Raw genomic sequence first — 22,476 nt, 5'->3', positions numbered from 1 at the left:
CCACTAAACCATGTCCCTCAGCACCACATCCACACGTCTTTTAAACACCTTCAGGGATGGTGACTCCACCACTTCCTGGGCAGCCTGTTACAATGCCTGAGTACCCCTTCTGTGAAGAGATGGTTCCTAATATCCTATGTCAACCTCCCCTGGCACAACTTCAGGCTGTTCATGCTGTCTTAAGGGTTTAGGACAAAGGTGGTGTCACCCTCTGCTTGCCTGCTGTAGTGAGCTGTAGTTGTTGTTACTTAAAGAATTTAATTTGAAAAAGAAAATCTCAAAAGTGATTTCTGCTGTTTTGTGGAGGGTTTTTCATGTTTGCTTGACTTGCCTCTCTCAGAGGATGTGGAGTAGATGTTCACTAGATTCCTGCAGGTAAAATAGGGAGGGGAAAAGGAGGTGGTGTGGGGGTGGAAATCAGATGGCTTTTCATACAAGCCAACCACTGAAATCAGCAACAGGGAAACGAAATAGGATGTGACAAATGTTGTGCTGAAATGTTTGTTGCTGTAACCTCCTTTTGGTACAGTAAATGATGGACGAGTTCTGTGTGTTTGGGGTGTTAACACATCAACACATTGCTACTGCTGGGAGCAAATGTGGCATGCAACAGAGCAAAGCCTTGTAACCTGCCCTTCATAGGCTTGGAGCCTCCTCAATTTCTCTCAGCAACCTATTCCAGTGCCTCAGCACCTTCATGGGGAAGAATTTCTTCCTCATGTCTAATTTAAGTCCAGCTTCTTCCAGTTTGAAGCCATTACCCCATGTCCTGGCACTCCATGCCTTTGTAACAAGTCCGTCTCCAGCTCTGCTGTAGCCCCCTTCAAATCCTGGGCTGAACAACCCCAACTCTCAGTCTGTCTTCATACTTCAGAGTATTGCAAAGAGCCTGTGCAGCTTTAAGGGATAAAAGGAAGTGAATTTGTTTATATATAGAAATCTTATTATCTGTTCACCATGCCATTCTCCCTCTGTGGGCAGTTCATCTAGGTTGTGGGTTAGAAGTCCTGCAGCTGCAGAGATGTTCAGAGCAGGTTAGTGCTGGTGTCTTAGCTCTTCAGGTCTCAGTTCACAAGCAGAACACTTGGTTTGATGTGGCACAGAACACACCAGCACATCTCTAAGCTGTGGTGGTTTAAGGGGCTTGAGCACAGGGTGGTTTTCTATATCCTGTCTCTGCTCTGGTTCCTGGTGATGCTGAGCACATAAAGGGAGCTGCAGAGCACTCAAGTATGGCTTCATTGCATTTCCAAATTCCACCAGGCCTTGTTAGCTTGCATGAAGCACAGCACTCAGCAGATGGGAGAGCAAATGTTGTCAGAGGAAGAAATTAATAAGCTGTGTAACATCCTAAAATGCTGGGAGGGGAAAGCAAAAGATTAGGAGTTGGATTCTAAGTCCTCTGGTGCTCACACTTTGTGAGAAGTGAGTCACTGATGCACTGCAGAGTAACTTTAAGTGTTTGTGAGACTCAGTGATACATATGGGTAGTTTGATGTTCTGCTGGGGAGTGTGGCATGACACAAGGGATGAAGGAAAAAGCCCAAAGTGCAGGTGGCACTGAACAGGAGGAGAAAATTCTTTGGTGTGAGGGTACTGGAGTCCTGGAGCAGGCTGCCCAGAGAGGTTGTGGAGTGTCCTTGTGTGGAGAGCTTCCAACCCCACCTGGCCATTGTGATGCTGGGCAAGCTGCTGTGGGTGCCCTGCTTTAGCAGGGGGGTTGGACTGGATGATCTCCAGAGGTCCCTTTCAATCCCCACTGTGGTGGAGTTCTGAGGTTCTATAAACTGGGTGGATAATGTTGAACGTTCTGTAAGAACTGATCTGGAAGAGTCCACCAGAGAGAGAAACTGTGAGCCTGAGAATTATTACACAGGATGGTTGTGAATGTTTGGGTTTGATGAGGTCTGTCTAGAAATGGAGTTGATGTGATCTATATCAAGAGGGACAGGAAAATGTTTTTTTTCTTCAGTTTCCTCAATCAAATCTAATCTACAATGTGGAGTAAACAGAGGGGTTTCATTCCTACCTACTCACTCTCTTCTCCAAATCTTAGTCCAGATTGCCCAGAGTTTTTGGTTTTTAATTCTCTGCTTAAAGGTAACTCAGCTGAGTCTGACATCCCTGGCCAGTGTAAAGAAAGGAATGAAAGGGATGGTTCCAAAGGGAACAAGGGAATCCTGCTCTGGGTTTTGTTTGCACATTTCTGGAACTGTAGCCAAGATGAGAGCTGTTGACTTGAAAAGAGAAGGAGTTTTGAAGTGGATGAGGGGAACCTGTCTCTTTAGCTCATATATTCATAAGATAAAAAAATATTTGCCATTAGGAGAAGGAATAAAAGGCTTATCAGCAAGTTTCATTGAAAAATAGAATAACCTTTGTCAACTGGATGGATTATATTTTTTAAATGTTGTATATGGCCTTGGAGATAATTATGGGATGATAAGATAAAGCTCTGCTTTTCTGCATGGTAACTCATGCATTTCCTTTCACTCCGCTGATGGAACAGTCTAGCTGTAAAATGAGAGGTGCAACAGCAGCTCTTTGGGCAGAAAATCCAAGTGGCAGTGTGAAGCTGTCAGCTGTTTGAAAATCAAGTCCTCACTGCAGTGCACTGCTTCATTTTCTGGTGTAGTCATCATTATTCATTGCTTGTGTCACAAATCCTTGAGTTTTTCTAGCCATTAGTCAGCACAAGTGAGACAAATGCACTCTCCCAGCTCTGATTCCAGTCTGCAGTCAACAATATAACTGAGAATTGAGCAGAAAGAAACATTTTTTTCTGATGTTTGGGTTTTTTTGTTTCTCTCATCCATTTCTTTCCCAGCTACTCCAAACCAGTGCTCACAGCAGCCTTGTCTGCTGGCTCCCACTGGGTGCACACCAGCTGTGTATTTTTAACCTTCATTTATTTTTTATTACACAAGAATTGCCCATTTCTGATCTTGTGTGAACACTGATTTGCCCACATCAGAATGATTCATGTAGCTGGAAGTGAAATATGCTGTGAAATGAGTAGTTTCTGCCCCACAAAGGATCTTACTAACTGTTTCATGCTATACTATGAATGTAGTTTTCACTTTTCTGTTTCCTTTCTAGGTGATTGGCTTGCTGGATGTGTTCACCCCTGCCAAGTCACTAGAAGAATTCAATGATGTGTAGGTAACTTTTCTGAAGACTGTAACCAAACAGCTTTTGTGTCTTCCTTGCATCCCTCAGATGATTATAGGAACATTTGCCAACTTGATTTGTCTGCCATCCTTTCCAGACAATTCTGAATTCCAGCACAAGAGGCACCTTGACATTCTAAACTGTTGGACTCATCAAACTTGTCCACTTGTGGTTTGCTGCCCAGCACTGTAGGAGTCAGGGTGCTCATCTGCTGTGTTATTTCAAGCGTTGTGAACTGCATTTCATTCAGCAACACACTCTGGGACACTAAGCCCTGCTACAGGAACTTCATAGGGAATTTCTATCCTAATCTTGTTGAAGGGATTGCTTCACAGGCCGTGTGTCTCCTTTGGTTCTCAGGTACTTGGTGACACACCTTATGGGAGCAGATCTGAACAACATTGTGAAATGCCAGAAGCTCACTGATGACCACGTGCAGTTCCTCATCTACCAGATCCTTCGGGGGCTGAAGGTACTTCACCATCCTGCCTGAAGCGAACCAGCAGGAGGTGGAGGTTATGATGAGTGTTACATCCTCAGAGATTCACAAGAGAGCATAGTGGGGCTTCTCTGACTTCCCTAACATATTGTAGGAGAACCTGTTGGTATTGTTCCTTCCTTTCACAGTTCCTTGGAGCTGTGTAACTGTAAAGTTGTGTATTATTTAAGATATCTTTATACATTCCTGTAGGCAGAGTCTGGAAAATGATGAGTTCTGCTGCCTTCTTAATCTCCTTTGACTCTGAATCTTCTGTGTCCTCAGTTATATGTGTGTTGTCCCACTGGTGGTGGCAGTGCTCCTGATGAGAGCACTGAAACCCACAGCCATGCTGGGTTCCTCCTGCAGAAAAATCTTAGTACTTAAGTTGTGTGGGATGGGGTAGGGCAGTGCTGTGTGGTGAAGGAATGAGAAGGAGCCTGCTTGGACTGTTAAATAAAGTTTGTCATCTTGCCTTGCAGTACATCCATTCAGCTGACATAATACACAGGGTGAGTATTGATCCTGAGATTGCTTCCTGTGCCGAACCAGTGCCTTGAAACATGTAGCACAGAACCTCACAATGTAGCACACAGAGAAACAAGACATTTCCTGAGAATCCTTTTGGTTAAATTCGGGAAGTGGTTGTCGCAGTCCTTAGTTTCTGTTGCTGCCTGTGTGTGACTTGTATCTTTATGAAGCCAGTTTTCTCTGGTTTGGGATATAAATATCTAAAGCAGGGCAAGAGGCTGGGGCCAGACTCTTGTCAGTGGTGCCCAGCAACAGGACAAGGAGCAATGGGCACAAACTGGAACCCAGGAGGTTCCATCTGAACAGGAGGAGAAAATTCTTTGGTGTGAGGGTGCTGGAGGCCTGGAGCAGGCTGCCCAGAGAGGTTGTGGAGTCTCCATCTGTGGAGAGCTTCCAACCCTACCTGGCCATTGTGATGCTGGGCAAGCTGCTGTGAGTGCCCTGCTTTAGCATGGGGGTTGGACTGGATGATCTCCAGAAGTCCCTTCCATCCCCTACCATGCTGGAGTTCTGTGTGTGTGTTTGATACACATTTACTTCACAGCCTTTGTGCATTTTGCTTATATGGGAGACCTCTGAGGACCTCACAGAAGGGAGAGCTGACTCTGGGACCAAATCATTTTCCCGAGTATGAAGAGTTGATATTTGCAACCAGTTAGAATTAATTTTCTTTTCTGCACTTACATTTTAATCTACTTTAGACTTGTGAAAGAAGCTATATAGTACCTTTGATACTGGTGTTTAATTTTTCAGGATTTAAAGCCCAGTAACCTAGCTGTAAATGAAGACTGCGAGCTGAAGGTAATCATGAGGTCTGCTTGGTCTGCCTTGAATGCCTTGTGGATGTTGCTTGGAATTAAAGGGACAACATAATCCCATGTGGAAATGAAATCCTTTTGTGGCCCAGTGGAACAATGTCCTTCCTAGCTGTAAAGGGCTGATTTTTTTTTTCCTGTATCTCTTCCAGTGTTTTTAATGAATCATTCTGAAAGTGAAGTTCTAGTGGCCGTAGTTTGGGTTTAGTTGTTTCAGGGAACAGATATTGAGGTAATTCTGATGGCTGGGTCCTACCTGATCTAGGCTGGTGTCTTTAATAAGGTTGTGAAATCCTGGTTTCATCAGCTGCTTTTACAGTTGCACCACCCCTCCTCCACCCAATCCAAAAACTGCCTGGTTGTTTGCTGTAACTACTCTGCATGGTTCCATTGCAGTAGTTAGGGGATGTCCTTTCTGTTGTGTAGATCCTGGACTTCGGCTTGGCGCGGCACACGGACGACGAGATGACCGGGTACGTGGCGACCCGCTGGTACAGGGCTCCCGAGATCATGCTCAACTGGATGCACTACAACCAGACAGGTAACCTGTGCAGCTAACTTGATGCTTTTCAGTTCTTCAGCTGTGGGAAAAGAGAAGTTGTCCTTTGTACCTGCTCCTTCCGTTTGGTCACGTAGGTTGGCCAGCTCTTCAGTGAGGGTGATTAGAAGAAGGAAGCCATGGAATCAATATTTGAAGCACATTCTAGTAGGTGTCAGTTAAGAATCATTGTGGCAGCGTTCATAAGTCTTCTTCAGATTTGTCAAAGGGACATTGCAATCAGTAAAATATTGTCAGTACTTATCCCTTGTCTTTCCCAGCACAGCAAAGGGAGTGGGATATGTCTGGGTGAGGAGAAGGTATGTTTCTAGCAAGCTTCTGGGAATGCACTGAAAAATGTCTGGAAGAAATTACCAGAGAGTACATAAATCTCCTTCCTCTCCTCTCTTAGCCACCTCTTCACAGTTATATCTTCCTCCTGGTTCCCAGTGTCTGCCCAGCAGCACACCATGCTTCCCAACAACCCTTCCAGACCAGGCACAGGGAAGAAAAGCAAATTTTGAGAGTAGTTCCTGTACAGGAGAGTGCATGGCTCAAAGGAAATAACGTGCTGCTCTGATTTCAGACGTCACTTTCCTTTTTTCCCTCTTGCCTGTCCATGAACTTGTCCTGTATCTGCAGTGTAGTGGTGGGTTTTAGGGTAGAGTTAATGTAAGGCCATATGCAAATTCGTTCCTCAGAGTTGTCTGGAACAGGTCTCTTCCTGTTCAGTTGTGCAGATTCCTCCCCAGATCTGGTGCTCATTGCACATTGTGCTGTGGAAGGGACATTTGCCTGCTCTAGAACAAGTCCTAGAGGACAGAGTTACTGAGCAGTGTCAGCTTGCAGCATATATCAGGCTGTTTGGATACCATAAGAAGATTTCAGGATAAAGCTGTCTGTACTTGTAGGACAGGGTGATTCTGAGACTGTGGGTTTTTTTTCCTGACATGATTTTGTGTGTTTTGTTTGTTTTGCTCAGTTGATATTTGGTCGGTGGGCTGCATTATGGCTGAACTGTTGACTGGAAGAACATTGTTCCCTGGGACAGACCGTATCCTTTGAAAGTCATATTTGAAATGGAAATGAGAGCTCTTCAGCTTCACATACTTTACAAGAAAAGACATTCTGGGTTTGGTTGTGGGAGGTTTTTTTGTTTGGTTTTAGATTAACAGCTTGTTTTACTCACAGTACAGAGAGGTGAGTCCTTTGCTGCACAGGAAACAAGAAGGCAAATCTGTTCCTCTTTATTGTCCATTAACATCACTAGAATTGCTCACTGGTTGGTTGTTTCTGGGAGTTAACTTTCCTCTAAGTTTATTTCAATTCATTGCTCTTTGAGTTTATAGAAAATAACTGTGTGGAGTAACCTGGTTGCTCAGAATCACTCCCAGTTCAGGTTTCTATCAAATTTGAAGCATCCCTCCCGGCCTCTGGAATGTTATGAGAGTGGTGGCTTTGGAGACAGTGCCAAATAGTTTCTTCCAAATTCACATTCACAGATTGCATTGGGTTGGAAGGGACCCTCAGAGGTTATCTTGTCCAACCCTGCTGCAGTCAGCAGGGACACCTCCAACCAGATCAGGCTGCCCACAGCTACATTAAGTCTGATCTTGAATGTCTCCAGGGACAGGGCCTCAACCACATTCCTGGGCAGCCTGTTCCAGTATTTTACCACTCTCCTTGTAAAGAACTTTGAATCCTCTGAAATGTTTGGGTTCCACTTCCATGTAAACAGATTGTGAGCCTTCTTTCCCTGTGTGCTTGAACTGAGATGAAAAATCGAGCTTAAAGAACAGCTCCTCAGAATTACTATTTCGCTGCACCAAAAGGGGTTGGGTAAGGACCCTTGGGCAGATTTCTGGGGCCACAGTGAGAGGAGGTCACTTTTATCCCCAGGAAATTAGAACTGAGGCTTGATGCAAGTTGTTACACTTCGGTTCAGCCACACAACCTGTGGGGTGGTTTACTCCTGGGAGGATTTTTCATTGCCTAGAAACGGAGCTTTATTTACCAGAGAAAATAACATTGCCCACCTTTTACCAAAAATGTATTCTTTTTAACTTTTATTCATTTATTAGTATTTTACCTGTTAATTCAAATCTGTTAGCATTTGGTGAAAAGAAACCAAGTGCTGGAAGTGCTGGCTTCTGTGTATGACTTTGGAAAGCGTCTTGATTCCAAAATTCTTCCCTGGCAGGCAAGGCTTTCATTTCAATTTTACCAGTTTCACCTCCTTTTTCAATTTGCTTTAACCTTTTTTTTTTTTCTCTTTTTCTGCCTGTCTCCATCTCCTAATCTCTCTCCAGATTTGTTGATTTGGCTGTGCTCTGCTGTTTAGTCATCTCTGCTGTATTTTTCTGGTGTCAGAGACAAGTAGAACCAACAATAAAGTGTTTAGAAGCTAGAAAAAGAGCTGCCAGATTCCCATCTGCTGCTGTAGCACCTGTAATTTGGGGCAGATTTTGTTTCTTTGTAGAGGAAAAAAAAAGAAAGAGAAATCAAGAATTGATTCAAACAAAGCAAAAATATTTAAGTTATTGCTATTACTTGACCCTACTAATAGTGAAACAGCTTAGATTTTACAAGTCTTGATACTTACAAGTAAAATACTTGCTAATAGGATTTGCAATCTGTAAGAAATGTTTCATGCTGTGAAGTTCTTTTCTGAGCCTGAGAGGTTTTTTTTACACCTCCAAGCTAAGAATTGCAGCAAATAATAACCACCATGCAAAATAAAATTGACTGGATCTCAATCATTTGCTCTGCTTCACTGATTTATATCTTCCAGCAGATGCTTGTGAACCTTTAAGTGCTCAATTTCTTTTGCAAATGCTAGTTACACTTCTGAATTAAAGTTTCTATCCTGAGTTGGTTAGATTTTAAGAAAAATAAGGCCCAATCTTTTATCCACTAGATAACTCTGTAGCATTTTAGTTCTTCCAGTTTGTATGCGTGGTTCCCCACTTCATTGTACATGCTGTGCTCAGTCATGAGGTTAGAAGGGTTAGGGAAGCAGGGTTTGTGGTTATGAGCCTTGTTTGTGCATGAAACACTTAGCCAAGGATCTGGAAAGGCACCAGTCACCAGCTTTCACTTCAGCTTTGACAAATAAAGTAAGATAATGATGAGTTCTAGCTTCCTCCTGCCTTGAAAGCTCTTTGAAATCATTAAATCTCCATGATTTTAGGAGTGTTAACAGACGTAGAACATGTAGGGTGCTCTGGGCTCAGAGTAATGTCCATATACTCACAGATTTGCTGAGGCCTGGGTTCCTCCTGCAGTGTCACTGTGGTTGTTGAATTACTAACTCCACAGTTAACATTAACATGGCTTCATTCAGGGAGGATTTGCCATGACCATAGCAGCCAAGGGTGTAGTTTACCCAAATCCTCTGCAGGTGGAGGGAATTCACTTTGCAGCTGGAGGCAAGATGACTGTGTGTTCCATGTATTCAGAAAGCTGGAAACTGCTCCCCTTTGACCGCTGAAAATGTGACATTCCTCTTGCTTTTTGATCTCAAGACATTAATTTTCTCAACTACATAGCTTCACATTTCCAAAATGAAACAGCTAGTGACAGGCTAGGGAATACCTGCTCATGTTCATCATCCTCCTGTTCAGGTGGGTCTCTTGTTTAAAATGCTGGTTCCTTTCACCAAGGATTTAGCAGAAATGGTGTGATGGCATCTCCAGTCCATCAGGTATTTCTTTATACAGCCCACAGATGTGTGTATTCCTTGTAAGGGGCTTCAGCACAGCCAAGCTGTACAGTTAATTTAATCTGGTAAGTAATCAATCAAGTTGTATTCTGAGATGCTGATCTTCACTGCTGTCTGTGGTGATTATGCCACTGATGAACTAATGCTGAATATACAGATAAACTAATGCTGAATTTACAGATTCACAGATTGCATTGGGTTGGAAAGAACCCTCAAAGCTCCAACCCCCCTGCAGTCAGCAGGGACACCTCCAACAAGGTCAGGCTGCCCAGGGTCACATCAAGTCTGACCTTGAATGTCTCCATGGACACATCCCTGGGCAACCTGTTCCAGTATTTCACCACTCTCACTGTAAACAACTTTCTCCTTATGTCTAACCCAAATCTACCCTGCTCCAGTTTCACACCACAGAAGAACCTAATTCTGAACATGGCTGTTACTGACTTAAAGCAAGAATTGGTCTTTTTCACTCCTGTGATTAACGTGGGCTTAGCTCTGCAGGGTTGTTCCAATATTCCTCACTCCACACTGAGTGTAAGCAAATTGAATTGTTCCTGCTGTAAGCTACAGGTGGAAAGATTTGAATGAAAGATGGATTTCTAGTATTGATAAAATGTCTGCCAGGGGCTGGAGAAGGGGAGCATGGTTGTGGGAAAGACTAATCAGAGAGAAAAAAAAAAAATCCAAGAGTCCTTTGGAATTTTACTGTGAGGCTTAGCTAGAGGCATTCTTCTGTTGTTGTTGTCTGTATTATGCTGAGCTCAGTTTCTGTTAAACATGTAAATTCTTTATTTTTTATTTACAGCTCTTGTAATGTGACTGATTCATATCAATAAGTAGTGGATTCATATCAATAAGTAGTGAAGATGACTTTCAGTTTGACAATTTGCCTCGCATAAAGTGACATAAAGTACAAATAATAATATCTTGACTGTTTTGTCCTACTTTAGCCTGTTTTCTGTGTGGTTTAAGTTGACTGCATTCCCTTTTGAACTGTGAAGAGTGTTCTTATTACTGCTTTTATTCAGTAGTGTGAGGCTTCCATGAGAACTAACCCATCTGAAATCACTTGTTCTTCTGATTTTCCTGCTTGTGGTGGCAGCTAAAACAAGTTCTGACCTTTGCTTTGCCTGGGTGAGCTCTGACACTCCTGACAGTGACAGCAGGTTGTTTGCTCACTTTTGGAATCACTGCAACTCACCAATCCTTGGGGGTCCCTTGGTGGTGGCACTGGGGGGGTTGCATGCTGTGCTTTCCTTCTCCATGCACATCTGTTTGGTTTGTTTTTTTTCCTTTTGCTTTGTATATGCTAAGTCTTTTTCCTGTCTTTAATTGCTTATGGCTTATTTCTCTGGGACATGGTAGGCTATATGCTGCAGTTCAGCAGGATATGGGTGGTAGGCTCCAAACTAGAAGCAATTCCAGTAGCAGTTTTCCCTGGGAAATAAGCTGGCAGCAAACTGGGCAGCACAGATGCTGGCACACATGGTGCAGGTGATTTTGTTAAATCATAGAATCAGATAATGGAATGGCTTGAGTTGGAAGGGATCATAAAGATCATCTATTTCCAATCCCCCTGCCATGGGCAGGGACACCTCCCACTAGACCAGGTTGCTCAAAGCCTCATCCAGCCTGGTCTTAAACACTTCTAGGGATGAGGCATTCACAATTTCTCTGGACAGTGCATTCCAGTGTCTCATCACCCTCATAGTAAAGAATTTTAAATGCCTTTAAAAGAATTTAAATACCCAGACTGAGGTATGGCCCCTGCCTTCTGAGGCATGTCAGTAGTTTCTTGCACAAAGAGTGAAAGATGTGAGGGCTGCTTCAGTGGCACTGAGGAAAAGCCAATTTAACTGAGCTAGTTGATGTTAGTGTGGCACCTTCTCCTGCACCAGTAGATGTACTGATTTAATTTTAAGCATTGACACTTAGTTGGTGATTCAGCAGCTAAGCTAAATCCAACTGAGATACTGGATTTACTTGGAGTGTTCAAGTAGGTGGGAGTTGAGAAGTGAGGAATTAGTTCAGCTGTTCTGCAGAGTGCTATTTCCAGGGCTTTTGGTTCATTTTGTACATAAAACCTGGGTCTGAAGTTTACATCAGAAGATAAAGGTTTTAGGACAGTGTTGGTGAGTTCCTTCATACACAGTTTGCTCTGAGGCTTTTTTGAAACACAGGAGAGCATTTCTGGAGCTCTTGTAGTACTGGAACTGAAAGATGCTCTAACAGGGAGCTGGCAGCAAGGCATTGATCCCAGAAAAAACATTGTCTAGTAAGTGAGTCCTTCAGTTGTTCAGTTGTGTCCAGTTCACACAGGACAATGTGTGACTAGTTTGGTATCATTTAAGGGCAAATAGGAACGATACAGACAGTCTGAAACCACAAGTCTCGAAGGGGCAGCATGGAGGGTAGTACAGAGAAGAAGGGAGATTAATCTTTCAGTGATTTTTTTTTAAAGATACCTTGTGTCTCCTTTTTGTCTTGAGTTTTAGGCATAAAACTATCTTTAGTGGATTTTTTTCATCAGTGGATACCAAATATGTAATTTTTATGTCCTGTTAAAGAGGACAGCAGCCTGGTGGAAGCTGTGCTTTGGATAAAACATTCTTTACACCTGCAGTGTTAAGTCCCTAGACCTTTCTACATAGAGACTGTAAATCCAAGTCCACATTCCATTTCAGCCACTGTGGCAGGTCTGTGGGGCTGAAGAGAGGGAGCTCCAGGAGCTTTGGTCTCCTACCCTGCTTGTCCAGAGGCCATCATCCTGTGCTGGCTGCAGCACCCTGGCCAAAAGGTGCTCCCCACATTCAGGGCAAGAGGTCGGGAGCAGGCTCCAGGCATTTTCTTACTTTTTGAGTTCCAGAAGTGGCTGAGTTGCCTTGGAAGGTGTTCACCAGAGACTTTGACTTTTTTCCCCTATTAGTGTCTACACTTTTCAGCCCTGTGCTTTTCCTTCATCTGTCACTAACACAACCTAACCCTGCTCACTGTTGCTACTTCAGTGTGTTGGCCTGGAAGGAGCATGTGAACTGATCTGTGCCAGCAGGGTGAGAGCTTTGCCCCTGCTCTCAGTGGCTGAGGATGCAGGGACCAAGTCCATGCACATGGGGTGTTTGTTCCTGGATGAGCTGCTCAATATGTCTGATGCAGACAGAGCTCTGTTCCAGGAGGGTATTCCATTGTAAACGAGAGGGACGAATACAGTTTGCTTAAAATAGCTTTTCAGTGGAGGCCTTGGCAGGTGGTGACTTAATGAGCTGATGTCTTACGTTTATTTTATTTTATTTTTTTCATTTTGATTTGTCCCAGCATTTTCCTTTATGGTCCATCATTAGATATTGATCAGTTGAAGCTCATTTTGAGACTCGTTGGAACCCCAGGGCCTGAGCTTTTGAAGAAAATCTCCTCAGAGTCTGTGAGTTTATACTTTGATTGTAATATCTGCCCTTTTGAAGTCCCTGGTTTGTGTGTTGCCCTCCTGTAGTCTCCCTATAGTATGTGTTGGGATTTGTTTTCTGTTATTTTTCTTTCCTTTGTCATTCTTTGCTCTTGGATGGTTTTGAGTTCTCATGCTGTATTTATCTGCTCTTTATTCCTCTTTACCTCTGCCTGCAGTAGGATTTCTTTCTTCCATCTTCTCATTTTACTGCTTGATGACTTTTCTTTCAGTTTGTGGGTTTCTGCTTCGTGATCTCTTGTACCATCAGGTGCTGCTGGGGAAGGATTTTTCACAGCTAAGATCTTGAGGCTCATCTCTATTATTATTTCTACACTTTGCCTACCCAGAGATCTTCCAGAACAGGAGCAAGTGTGTTGTGCTCTGAACACATGCAGTCCCTTCTGTAGTGTGGTTCATTCCTGAAACACCTCTTTAAATGTCTTTAGTTTTGTAACATAAAATCCAGAGTGTATTTTTAGGTGCTTTATGTGGCAGGTGTTTGCAGGGCACACAGTGTACAGGCTGCTGAGAGGAAAACTAACTGGGTGATGTACTGAAAGGGTGTTGCTGCATGGGGCCAGTTGATCAAGGTAATAGCAAAAAGCTTTCTGCAATCCCCCTTTCTACAGGGTGACTTCTTTCCAGCCATGCTGCCATTTCTGGGTTGTTCTAATCATGAACTCTGAACTCCTGCAAAGGCAGTGGTAAATGGCATTTCATGTTACCTGTTTCTGAAGGTGAAGGGCATAAAAGTTAGAGAGAGAGTTGCTCTAACAGCAGGGATTGACAAGTTGAAGCACAGCAAGCAGCAAGCTTGTGTAGAGGTAACCAGCAGGGTAGCTTAGCAACTCACTCTGCTCCTGCTCTGAATCACAGAAGGCCAGGTTGAAGGGACCCCAATGATCCAGCCTCCCTAGGTGGTAGTGGAGTTGAAATGAGCTGGCTCAGCACCCTGTCAAGCTAACTTAAAACTGACCAATGCAGGGGAGTCCACTGCTTCCCTTGGGAGATGATTCCAATGTCCATCTGTTCTCATGGGGAAAAGAATCACAGAATTCCATGGGACTCCTTATAAAAAGAGAGTCTCCATCCTCCTGTTTGCCACAAATGTGACATGGTTCTGATAAGGACATGGTTTAGCAATGGACTTGGTACAAGTTAGATCATGGTTGGACTCAATGATCTGAAAGGTTTATTCCAACCAAAACAATTCTGTGACTCTCTGTGATAGATCAGAGTGGTGGAGAGCAGCCATGAGGTTATGTTGTGCTGCAGCTTCTGTTCTGCTTCGTGTAACAGTAAATGAGAAACAGGAGGTTAGCCTTGAATTCCATCTCCTAGAGGTTGGAATCAGTTGGTCATCTTGCTGAATATCAGCAATTAAAAGAAAGAGCCCTGGAAAGGTCAGGACTGGGAAGTGCGGATTGCTTTGGGCTCTGTGAAGTGAGCTGAAGGGTAGTCTGGAAGTGCAGGGGATTAGCAAGGGATAAGCTGAAAGGTTGACTGGGTTAAGCAAAAGATTAGTTTGCATACGTAAGATGGAAGTGGGTCACTTCTTCTTTAGCACAGCACAAGAAAAAGAAAAATTGCTGCTAGCCAGGTCCAGATCAGGAGTGTGTTCAAAACAAAACAAACCACCAAAACCCACAGAAAAGTTCTGTTTCTGATCACTCTTTCCATCATAGAGGGAGAAGTGTTTGAGGTGCCCTCAGTCCATCAGTGTAATGAGTTCTGGGTTTCTGCTGTGTGACTTCAGTTGCTCTCACTTTTCTCTGCTCGCTGCCATCAGCTAACTCTGGCTTATGCAATGCTCCTGCTTTGCTAATTTTGCATTTATGCCTTCTGTCACCTCGCCCACGTACCAAAGTGCATTCAAAGCTGTTGAGAAGGAGGTGTGACTTGTGAGCCCATTTCACTTTGCACCGCAAGGAACTGAAGCACTTTCTGTGCAGCAAGTGAAAAAAAAAAACCAAAAAAACCCAAAAACCTGGTAACCAGTGCAGGGGATATGATTCTGGTTCCTGTTTTAATTTCTCTTCGCTTTTCTGAGGCTGCAGCAGCTTAGGAAAATTTTGGAGGGGTAGCTTCAGCCAAAGGAAACGTCTGCTCTGGTGGATTAAAGCTGTTGGAAGCATGAACGTAACCGTGGTATAGGGTAATGCTACTTACAGGGGACAGAAATACTTTGTGCTGACGCTGTTACCCAGTGGTCAGTAATTCTCCATTGGTTGAAGGGTTGGACAAGTCCAATCACTAAACTTTTTCACAAGCATTTGAAGGAATCAGTGAGGCCCTGCCTGTACAGACAGCTTTTGCCTTGTGGTTTGCAGAAGAGGTGCTGTGTCTGCAGCCATTTTTCTGTTTCAAATGGTTTTTGCACTGTTTTTAACAAAGCCCTTGACTAGGCACTTAAGATATTAACCAGCTTCAGCAGATCATGCGTCTGACGGGAACACCCCCTGCATATCTCATTAACAGGATGCCCAGCCACGAGGTGAGACCTGAGCAGATGAGGGGAGGGAGGGTTGCAGGGCAGGGCTTCACTCACAGCGTTCACCACTGCTTGCATGCAGCATGGGGTGGGCAACTCCCTGCAGCAGCATTTTGGTACTAGATGAGGTTTGGACAATGCTGAGACTGAGCAGAGCCTGGATGTGAGCTGGTTTGGTGCTGTGTGGCTCACTGACAGACACTGCACTGGGACTTGGGGCACTCAGCTCCTGCAGCACCTCTCTACTTTCCAGTCATGCATGAACTTCCAGTCACCTCAGCTCTTCCTCCACTGTCCTGAGTGGCCTTTAGCTGGGGAGGGATAATGCTGATGGGCTTAGTCAGTATTGGAATATGAGAAGGCAAAGCAAGGTGACAGACCATAATATCCAGTGCTTCAGGATGGTTGAAATGTACTTTGTCTTGGCTGGATTATATTGGACTTCAACAGAGTGTTTATTTCTACAGGCAAGAAACTACATCCAGTCTCTGTCTTATATGCCGAAAATGAACTTTGAAAACGTGTTCATTGGTGCCAATCCCCTAGGTAAGGCTGCCTGAAGTGTTCTGCCCTTCCCCAGGCTGAAAGTGGCATGTCTTGGGACACCAAAACTTCCTCAAAGCTTTGTTCTGACTGCAGAAGCAGTTCAGAGCTCCCTGCCATTTTCAAAGCTTAAAATCTGTGTGGGCTGAGGATAGAAGAGGAAGAAACTGTGGGTGATGGGTGGGTCTTGAGAAGTTGCAGATTCCTCATAGACATTGAATTTTTAGGAACTCACGTGTCAGGTTTGTGTCACAATGTAAAATCCTTTCTATTTTGCTGCTTTTACAGCTGTGGACTTGCTAGAGAAGATGTTGGTACTGGACACGGACAAGCGAATCACTGCAGCAGAAGCGCTGGCTCACGCCTACTTTGCTCAGTATCATGACCCAGATGATGAACCAGTGGCAGACCCCTATGACCAGTCCTTTGAAAGCAGGGAACTTGAGATTGAAGAATGGAAAAGTGAGTTTGGGGGACAGGAGTGTAAGCCAAGCTGCTTCCTCTGTGGCCCTCTCTGTGGCTCAGCTGAGCCATGGTAGTTAGAGGCACAAAGAGACCGAGATGAATGTGGGCATCCATTCTGAGGGCTTTGTGCTGCATGAATCCATCACATGCTGTGCACATCATCAGCGTAGTCCCTGCTAGCTAATTACTACTCTGAGCATGCGAACATGTAGGTGACAAAGTTGCTCCTGTCCTTATTCTTGTTCAAATTTGTTCACATATCTTCAACAGTCCAGAAATAACTTTCACTGTGTATGTCAGTCCTGATAGAGTGGTTTGGGTTGGAAGGGACCTCAAAGATCATCCAGTTCCAACCCCCTGCCATGGACAGGGACACCTTCCGCTAGACCAGGTTGCTCAAGGCCTCATGCAACCTGGCTTTGGGTCTCTGAGATGGGTGTAACCAATTCTTTTCTCTTTATTCTTCTTAATCAAACCTGGTTTTTCATTTAAAATAGCATTAGAACGTTGCAGATTGTTGCAGATTACTTGCATGAGAGGTGTCTTTAGTGCTGCTTGTCAAGATTCTGTCACATCACACAAGGCCACAGCTTGAGTACTGTGTATAGTTCTGGGCACCACAGTACAAGACAGACGTTGAGGTCCTGGAGCATGTCCAGAGAAGATCAGTGAGGCTGCTATGGGGTTTGGAGGGAGCTGGGGTTGTTTAGTCCAGAGGAGAGAAGGCTGAGGGGAGACCTTATTGCTCTCTACAACTGCCTGAAAGGAGGTTGGAGTGAGGCTGGTGTCAGTCTCCTATCCCAAGTAACTAATGACAGGGTGAGAGGAAATGGATTTAAGTTGTGCCAGGGGAGGTTTAGGTTGAATATTGGGAAAAACTTTTGCTGCAAGAGTGGTCAGGCACTGAACAGGCTGCCCTGGGAGGTGGTGGAGTCCCCATCCCTGTAGGCGTTCAAGACGTGTATAGCTGTGGTGCTTTAGGATATAGTTCAGTGGTCATGGTAGCTGGGTTACTGTTGGACTCGATGATCTTAGAGGTCTTTTCCAACCTCAATGATCGTATGACCTTTGTGCCACCAGGCCTGACTTACGATGAAGTGATCAGCTTCGTGCCACCGCCGCTTGACCAAGAGGAGATGGAGTCCTGAGGAGCTGCTCTCTTCTGTTTGTCCCACGTCACTGTGAGGGGAAGGCCTTTTCCTAGGGACTCTCCGATTATCGTTCAAGTGCCTCGTCACAACAATATTCTCCTTGGTGGAGGGGTTTTGTGTGTGTTGAATTGGGGAGGGAGGGGGGAGGGAAGGAAAGCCGACTCTGTGTAAACATGCTGCATGCTCTCGTGTTCTGTGTACAGCCTGGGGCAAGCCCCTGAAGACCTGCTCTGACCTCTCCTCGGTCCTCCCAGTGCTCAGAGCTTGCACTGCTGGGGCAAGACAGGGAAGCTGATGCTGAAAGTTTGGTTACAATCGTTGCCATTTTATCAATTCTACAATTAAGTAACCTCTAAGTAATGGAAGTTGTTTTTTAGACATAGAAAGTCCTCTGTTCTCTTCAGGATGGAAGGTGGGGGTTGAGGGATGCCCTTGTTCAGTGCCAGGGTACTGATCCATGCCCAGATCTTCCTGGTACAGCAGGGTAGAGGCCTTCTAATGTCCAATTCCTGGAACTTGGAAAGGTTTGGTTTGAAACTGTAAATATGTTTGTGCCTTAATGAATGGGGAGAGAAAGGATGGAAGACTGGAGTGAAAATCTCTGACCCACTGCTTTTTAGGGTGAAGGCTCCCGGATAGCCAGGCATGAACTCCATGTAATCAGGAAATAGCTTCCAGAGGCAACAGCTTCTATCTCTGGATTGGGTATTCCTGTGTTTTTGCCTCTTGCTTTCCTCTTGTTCTGAGGCTTCCCAGCATTAGCTCCCAGGAGACAGAGGCTGGAGTTGATTCTTGCTAGCCACACGTTCGTGTCCGTTGTTCCCTAGAGGTGGGGTGTGTTTGCATGTCGTAGCTGTACCTGCATGTGGAGCTGCTTGACCTTCGTCCTTCCTCTTTTGGGGATGGCACTGGGGCAGTTAAACCATCAGTGAAGTGTTCCACTGAGTACCTCAGCCAGTGCCATGGAATCACAGCATCCTTCCTCTTGTGCTGCAGCTCATTGTCAACTCCGGGCCGCTCTGGAGGCTTCAGCAAGGACAGGATAAACCAACAGGGCACAGAAACATGCACCTTGTGTTCTGACCTCCTGGTTTCCAAGGAGGAGAGCTTGGGATGAGGGGGTTCTTGTGAGATCAGATGTAAAGGATGATCTTTAAAGACAAAACCAGGGCAGCTTGGGCCAGAACTTAAGTTATTTCCTGAAATGAATTTTTATAGAAGCCTTGGAATCCAAAGCAAAAAAAATCAGCATGCATAAAGCCACAATCTCCCTTTCACTGTCTATAGCTATAAATAGAAATATTTATATATATATATATATAAAAAAACCCTAACATTTACTAAAGGTTGTTTTTTTTTTTTTTTTTCTTACCCTCTCAGATATGAGCTTCTGGGCTGTTTTTTAGCAGGTTGATCTCTGCCTTGAGGGAACAGGAGAAGGGAATATGTTTTAGTGCAGACATGGCTCAGATCTTTGTTTGTGGCCTAGAGCTGGTTCTGGGAAGCTCCAGAGCCCCATTTAGGGATTGTGGAGGAGATGTTTTAGGTGTTGTTTGTTGCAGGACCACACAGCTGTGTGTGAGGAGAAAGGCTGGGGCAGTGATTTTTATTCTTGACACCCAGGGGATGGAGAGGAACCATTTGGGGTGGTTTTGCCCTGTGTTTGAAGAGGCAGCACAGAGGGCTGGGATGTGAATGACAAAGCCATCGATTCCTCCTAGGCTACTTCCCAGTGATCTCTGCAGGTCCAACGCTTGCTAAAGGGTCTGGGGTGAGGTGAAGTGAGCAGATAGTTCATCAAACTCTCATCAGCCCAAACAAAACCCTCCCTTTTCTGCTGGCCCAGCAGTCCAGGCATCCAAATGGAAGTGTAGATAATAAACTGTAACCCCCAGCCAGATTATTTTTTATCAGCCAGTTTCTGTGTAGATGCTACAGTGTGATTTCCTGCGGAAATACTGCTCAAGATTTTTAAGAGTATAGATGTTGTGTGTGTGTGTCTGTCTGTCTGTGTGTGTGAGAGTGGGAATGTCCCACTGGAGCCTGTGCCGGAGCGGGAGCCCTCATGGCAGGCACTCCCCGCCCTGCAGTCTGATGCTGCCCAGCTGCCCAAGCAGGAGGATGCGCTGCAGAGAGCTGTGATTTGGTTTCTACCCATGAGTTTTGCTGTCATTGGTTGTGCCAGGTGAGATGTCACAATACCACTGGTTACAAATAAAACCTATTTTTCAGATGTACTGCGCTGATGCTGCTTCCAAACCTCCTGGGGGGCACAGGGTTGGGCTTTAGCATGATGGGAATTTCTCCCTTGTGCTCCCTTGGGTGTGATGGTTGGGATGGGGAGACCAAGGCTGTGTGAATGCTTTTCCCTGCTGCCCCTGCCCTCCTGCCCATATTTGTCCCAAAACCAGCTTGGGGTCTGACCATTCATGCTGGACACAGAAGAAATACTTTTATTAGTCATAGAATCAATAGAATTGTTTCAGTTGGAAAAGACTTCTTGAGTCCAACCATCAGCCCAACACCACCACTAAACCATGTCCCCAAGGGCCATGTCCACACGTTTATTGAACATCTCCAGGGATGGTGACTCCACCACCTCCCTGGGCAGCCTCTTCTAATGCCTAACCCTTCTCCACTGAGTCCTGGGAACACCGCTTGTGACCAGGCAACAACTGGATCCAAGATCATAGAATGACAGAATGGTAGGGGTTGGAAGGGACCTCTAGCGATCATCCAGTCCAACCCCCCTGCCAAAGCAGGATCACCCAGGGCAGGTCACACAGGAACACATCCAGGCAGGTTTTGAAGATCTCTAGAGAAGACCCCACAACCTCTCTGGTCAGCCTCTTCCAGGGCTCCAGCACCCTCACAGTAAAAAATTTTTTTTCTCATGTTGAGGTGAAATTTCCTGTGACTGAATTAATGTCCATTGTCCCTTGCCCTATCATCGGGTACCAGTGAAAAGAGAGTGGCTCCATCCTACTGACAGCCACCCATTTGCTTCCACTGAGGTGGTCTGGCAATTTTTTGTTGGGGGGTAATTCCAATCCACCACACCTTAAGATAGTCATAGACCATGATAAGGTCACCTCTCAGCATTCTCTTCTCCAGACCAAACAGCCCCAGGTCTCTCACTCTTTCCTTGTAAGAGAGATGCTCCAGAATGTGTTCACTTAAAGCACTAAAATCAAGGAGACTTGAACTGGGGGGGGGAAGAATGAGCTGCACCTACAACAAGAAGTTACTTAACTCAAGGTTTCCTCCTTCAGCTGCAATCAGTCACTTGGATTATTTCATCTTTCTACAGCCACGACATGCCTGAGACACGCAGGACTCCGTCGTGTGCCCATCACCTGCTGTGCACGTGTGGTTGAGCAAGAGCTGTGCTCATGAAATTACAAAGGAGTTAGAATTTTGCTGATGTTGCAGCAGCTTTGCTGTCACTGCTGTTGCTCACAGGTGTATTTATAGCTCTAGCCACTGGCAGCTTATTTCCTGACTTGTCTGGTGCTGTAGACAGGGCTTGGCACATTCGTATGTGAGTGTGGTTAGAGATGTGCCCTGGCACCATGTCCCTGGTTTGTATTTTATGAAGCAGCAGCTCTTGCCAGGGCTGTTCATAGAATGGAAGTGGCAACACTAATATCTATGGGCAACACAGAATCCCAGCATGGTAGGGGGTGGAAGAAACCTCTGGAGATCATCCACTCCAAACCCCGTGCTAAAGTAGGGGCACCCACAGCAGCTTGCCCAGGATCACAATGGCCAGCAGGGGTTGGAAGCTCTCCACTTCCCTGGAGACTCCACAACCTCCCTGGGCAGCCTGCTCCAGGCATCCAGCAACCTCACACCAAAGAAGTTTCTCCTGTTCAGATGGAATCATCTGGGTTCCAGTTTGTGCCCATTGTCCCTTGTCCTGTCTCTGGGCACCACTGACAAAAGTCTGGCCCCATCCTCTTGCCCCCCATCCTTTAGCTCTTGCTGAGCATTGCTCAGATCCCCTCCGGGGCTGCTCTTCTCCAGGCGCAGCAGCCCCAGGGCTCTCAGCTGCACAGAGATGCACCAAACTCCTCCATATCTTTGTAGCCTCTGCAGGACTCTCTCCAGTCTGTCTCTCTGAGGTGAAATGATTCTTTCTTAGGTCCCTGATGGTGCTTTTTCTGTATTTCCTATTTATTGGGTAACTTGGCTCTAATCTCACTGCCCAGATACGCTGGGAGCAGGGACGCCAGCTCAGGTGACATACATGGAAGGAGCAGTGGCTGCGACAGGGTGAAGGGCTGGGGGGTAGAGCATAGCCTAAGCAGCTGGGCTGGCTTGGTAAGACGCAGCTTAGTCATTTCCTTTGGGAAGCATGTCAGAAGCACCGAGCTCCTGTGTAGGAACCCCACCTGAGTCTCCTCAAGCTGCAGTGAAATGTTGGGGTGTGCTCAGCTCACCAGAAGGGACCTTCTTGCAGGCTGGGTTGGCTGGGCTGGCCTGGTATGGCGAGGCAGAGGAGGGAACTTGGGCTGTGCGCTGTCCAGGAAGACCTGAGAAAGGTTTTGACCTGCTGCAGATGAAACCAGACCCAGCAACGACTGGAGCAGGAAGAGTCCTCTTGATGGTCTCCCAGCTGGGAAGCTCGGGAGAAATTCCCCACGGCTTCCTCGTTCCGTGGTGTAACGCCCTGGCGTCCTTCGTCACAAGCCTGGAGCTGTCCCCCCCCCAGCTGGCAAGAAGAATGTCCTGGCGTGCCTGACGAGCTGCTGTGGCTTGTCCCCCAGATTCCCCAGCTCCACGAGTCCTTACTCATTGCTTGTTCAGAGCAGGGGTTTCACGAGGTTCCCTGCGAGCTCCAGCAGCAGGCGAGCAGCAGCTGTGGGTGACGGCGAGGCTCTGGATTCTCTCTGGAGGAGAGTCCGCAGGCACCTGCACACAGCTGAGGCGTGTCGGGAAAGCTGATGCCTCACCTCCGCCAATGTGGAGGCGGGAGGAGGGCCCATGGACATGTCCCTTCTCGCTCTCAACAGCTGAAAGCGGAGAAGGAAGCTCGCTAGAGCCCTTCCCAGCAGCGCAGGCCTCGCTCTCCCGCTCTCGCCACAGCAGCCCTCCTGCGCTCCAGGACTCTGGGGGGGTGGCAGTCCC

The 22,476-nt window shown here is 45.8% G+C and overlaps 1 protein-coding gene across 2 annotated transcripts in view; it reads left to right on the top strand.

Moving 5' to 3' along the window:
* MAPK14 (mitogen-activated protein kinase 14) overlaps positions 1 to 18,631 on the top strand; it is a 28,614-nt gene extending 9,983 nt beyond the window's left edge. The window contains exons 3-12 of one of the 2 annotated variants that reach the window (XM_054395739.1): positions 3,100 to 3,158; positions 3,532 to 3,643; positions 4,132 to 4,161; positions 4,934 to 4,981; positions 5,422 to 5,536; positions 6,516 to 6,587; positions 15,111 to 15,190; positions 15,655 to 15,733; positions 16,019 to 16,192; positions 17,276 to 18,631. In XM_054395739.1, the coding sequence (XP_054251714.1) occupies positions 3,100 to 3,158; positions 3,532 to 3,643; positions 4,132 to 4,161; positions 4,934 to 4,981; positions 5,422 to 5,536; positions 6,516 to 6,587; positions 15,111 to 15,190; positions 15,655 to 15,733; positions 16,019 to 16,192; positions 17,276 to 17,343 (837 nt within the window). In that variant the 3' untranslated portion in view covers positions 17,344 to 18,631. Of the gene's footprint in view, positions 1 to 3,099; positions 3,159 to 3,531; positions 3,644 to 4,131; positions 4,162 to 4,933; positions 4,982 to 5,421; positions 5,537 to 6,515; positions 6,588 to 12,592; positions 12,673 to 15,110; positions 15,191 to 15,654; positions 15,734 to 16,018; positions 16,193 to 17,275 lie in introns of both variants that reach the window. The other variant, XM_054395738.1, reaches the window with a different exon arrangement.
* The last annotated feature ends 3,845 nt before the right edge of the window (positions 18,632 to 22,476 follow it).

This window comes from Indicator indicator, chromosome 35 (genome assembly GCF_027791375.1).
Source record: "Indicator indicator isolate 239-I01 chromosome 35, UM_Iind_1.1, whole genome shotgun sequence".
In the NCBI taxonomy this organism is placed as follows: domain Eukaryota; kingdom Metazoa; phylum Chordata; class Aves; order Piciformes; family Indicatoridae; genus Indicator; species Indicator indicator.
Note: the sequence above shows the minus strand (reverse complement) of the source record. Positions and strands in the feature narration are given on the sequence as shown.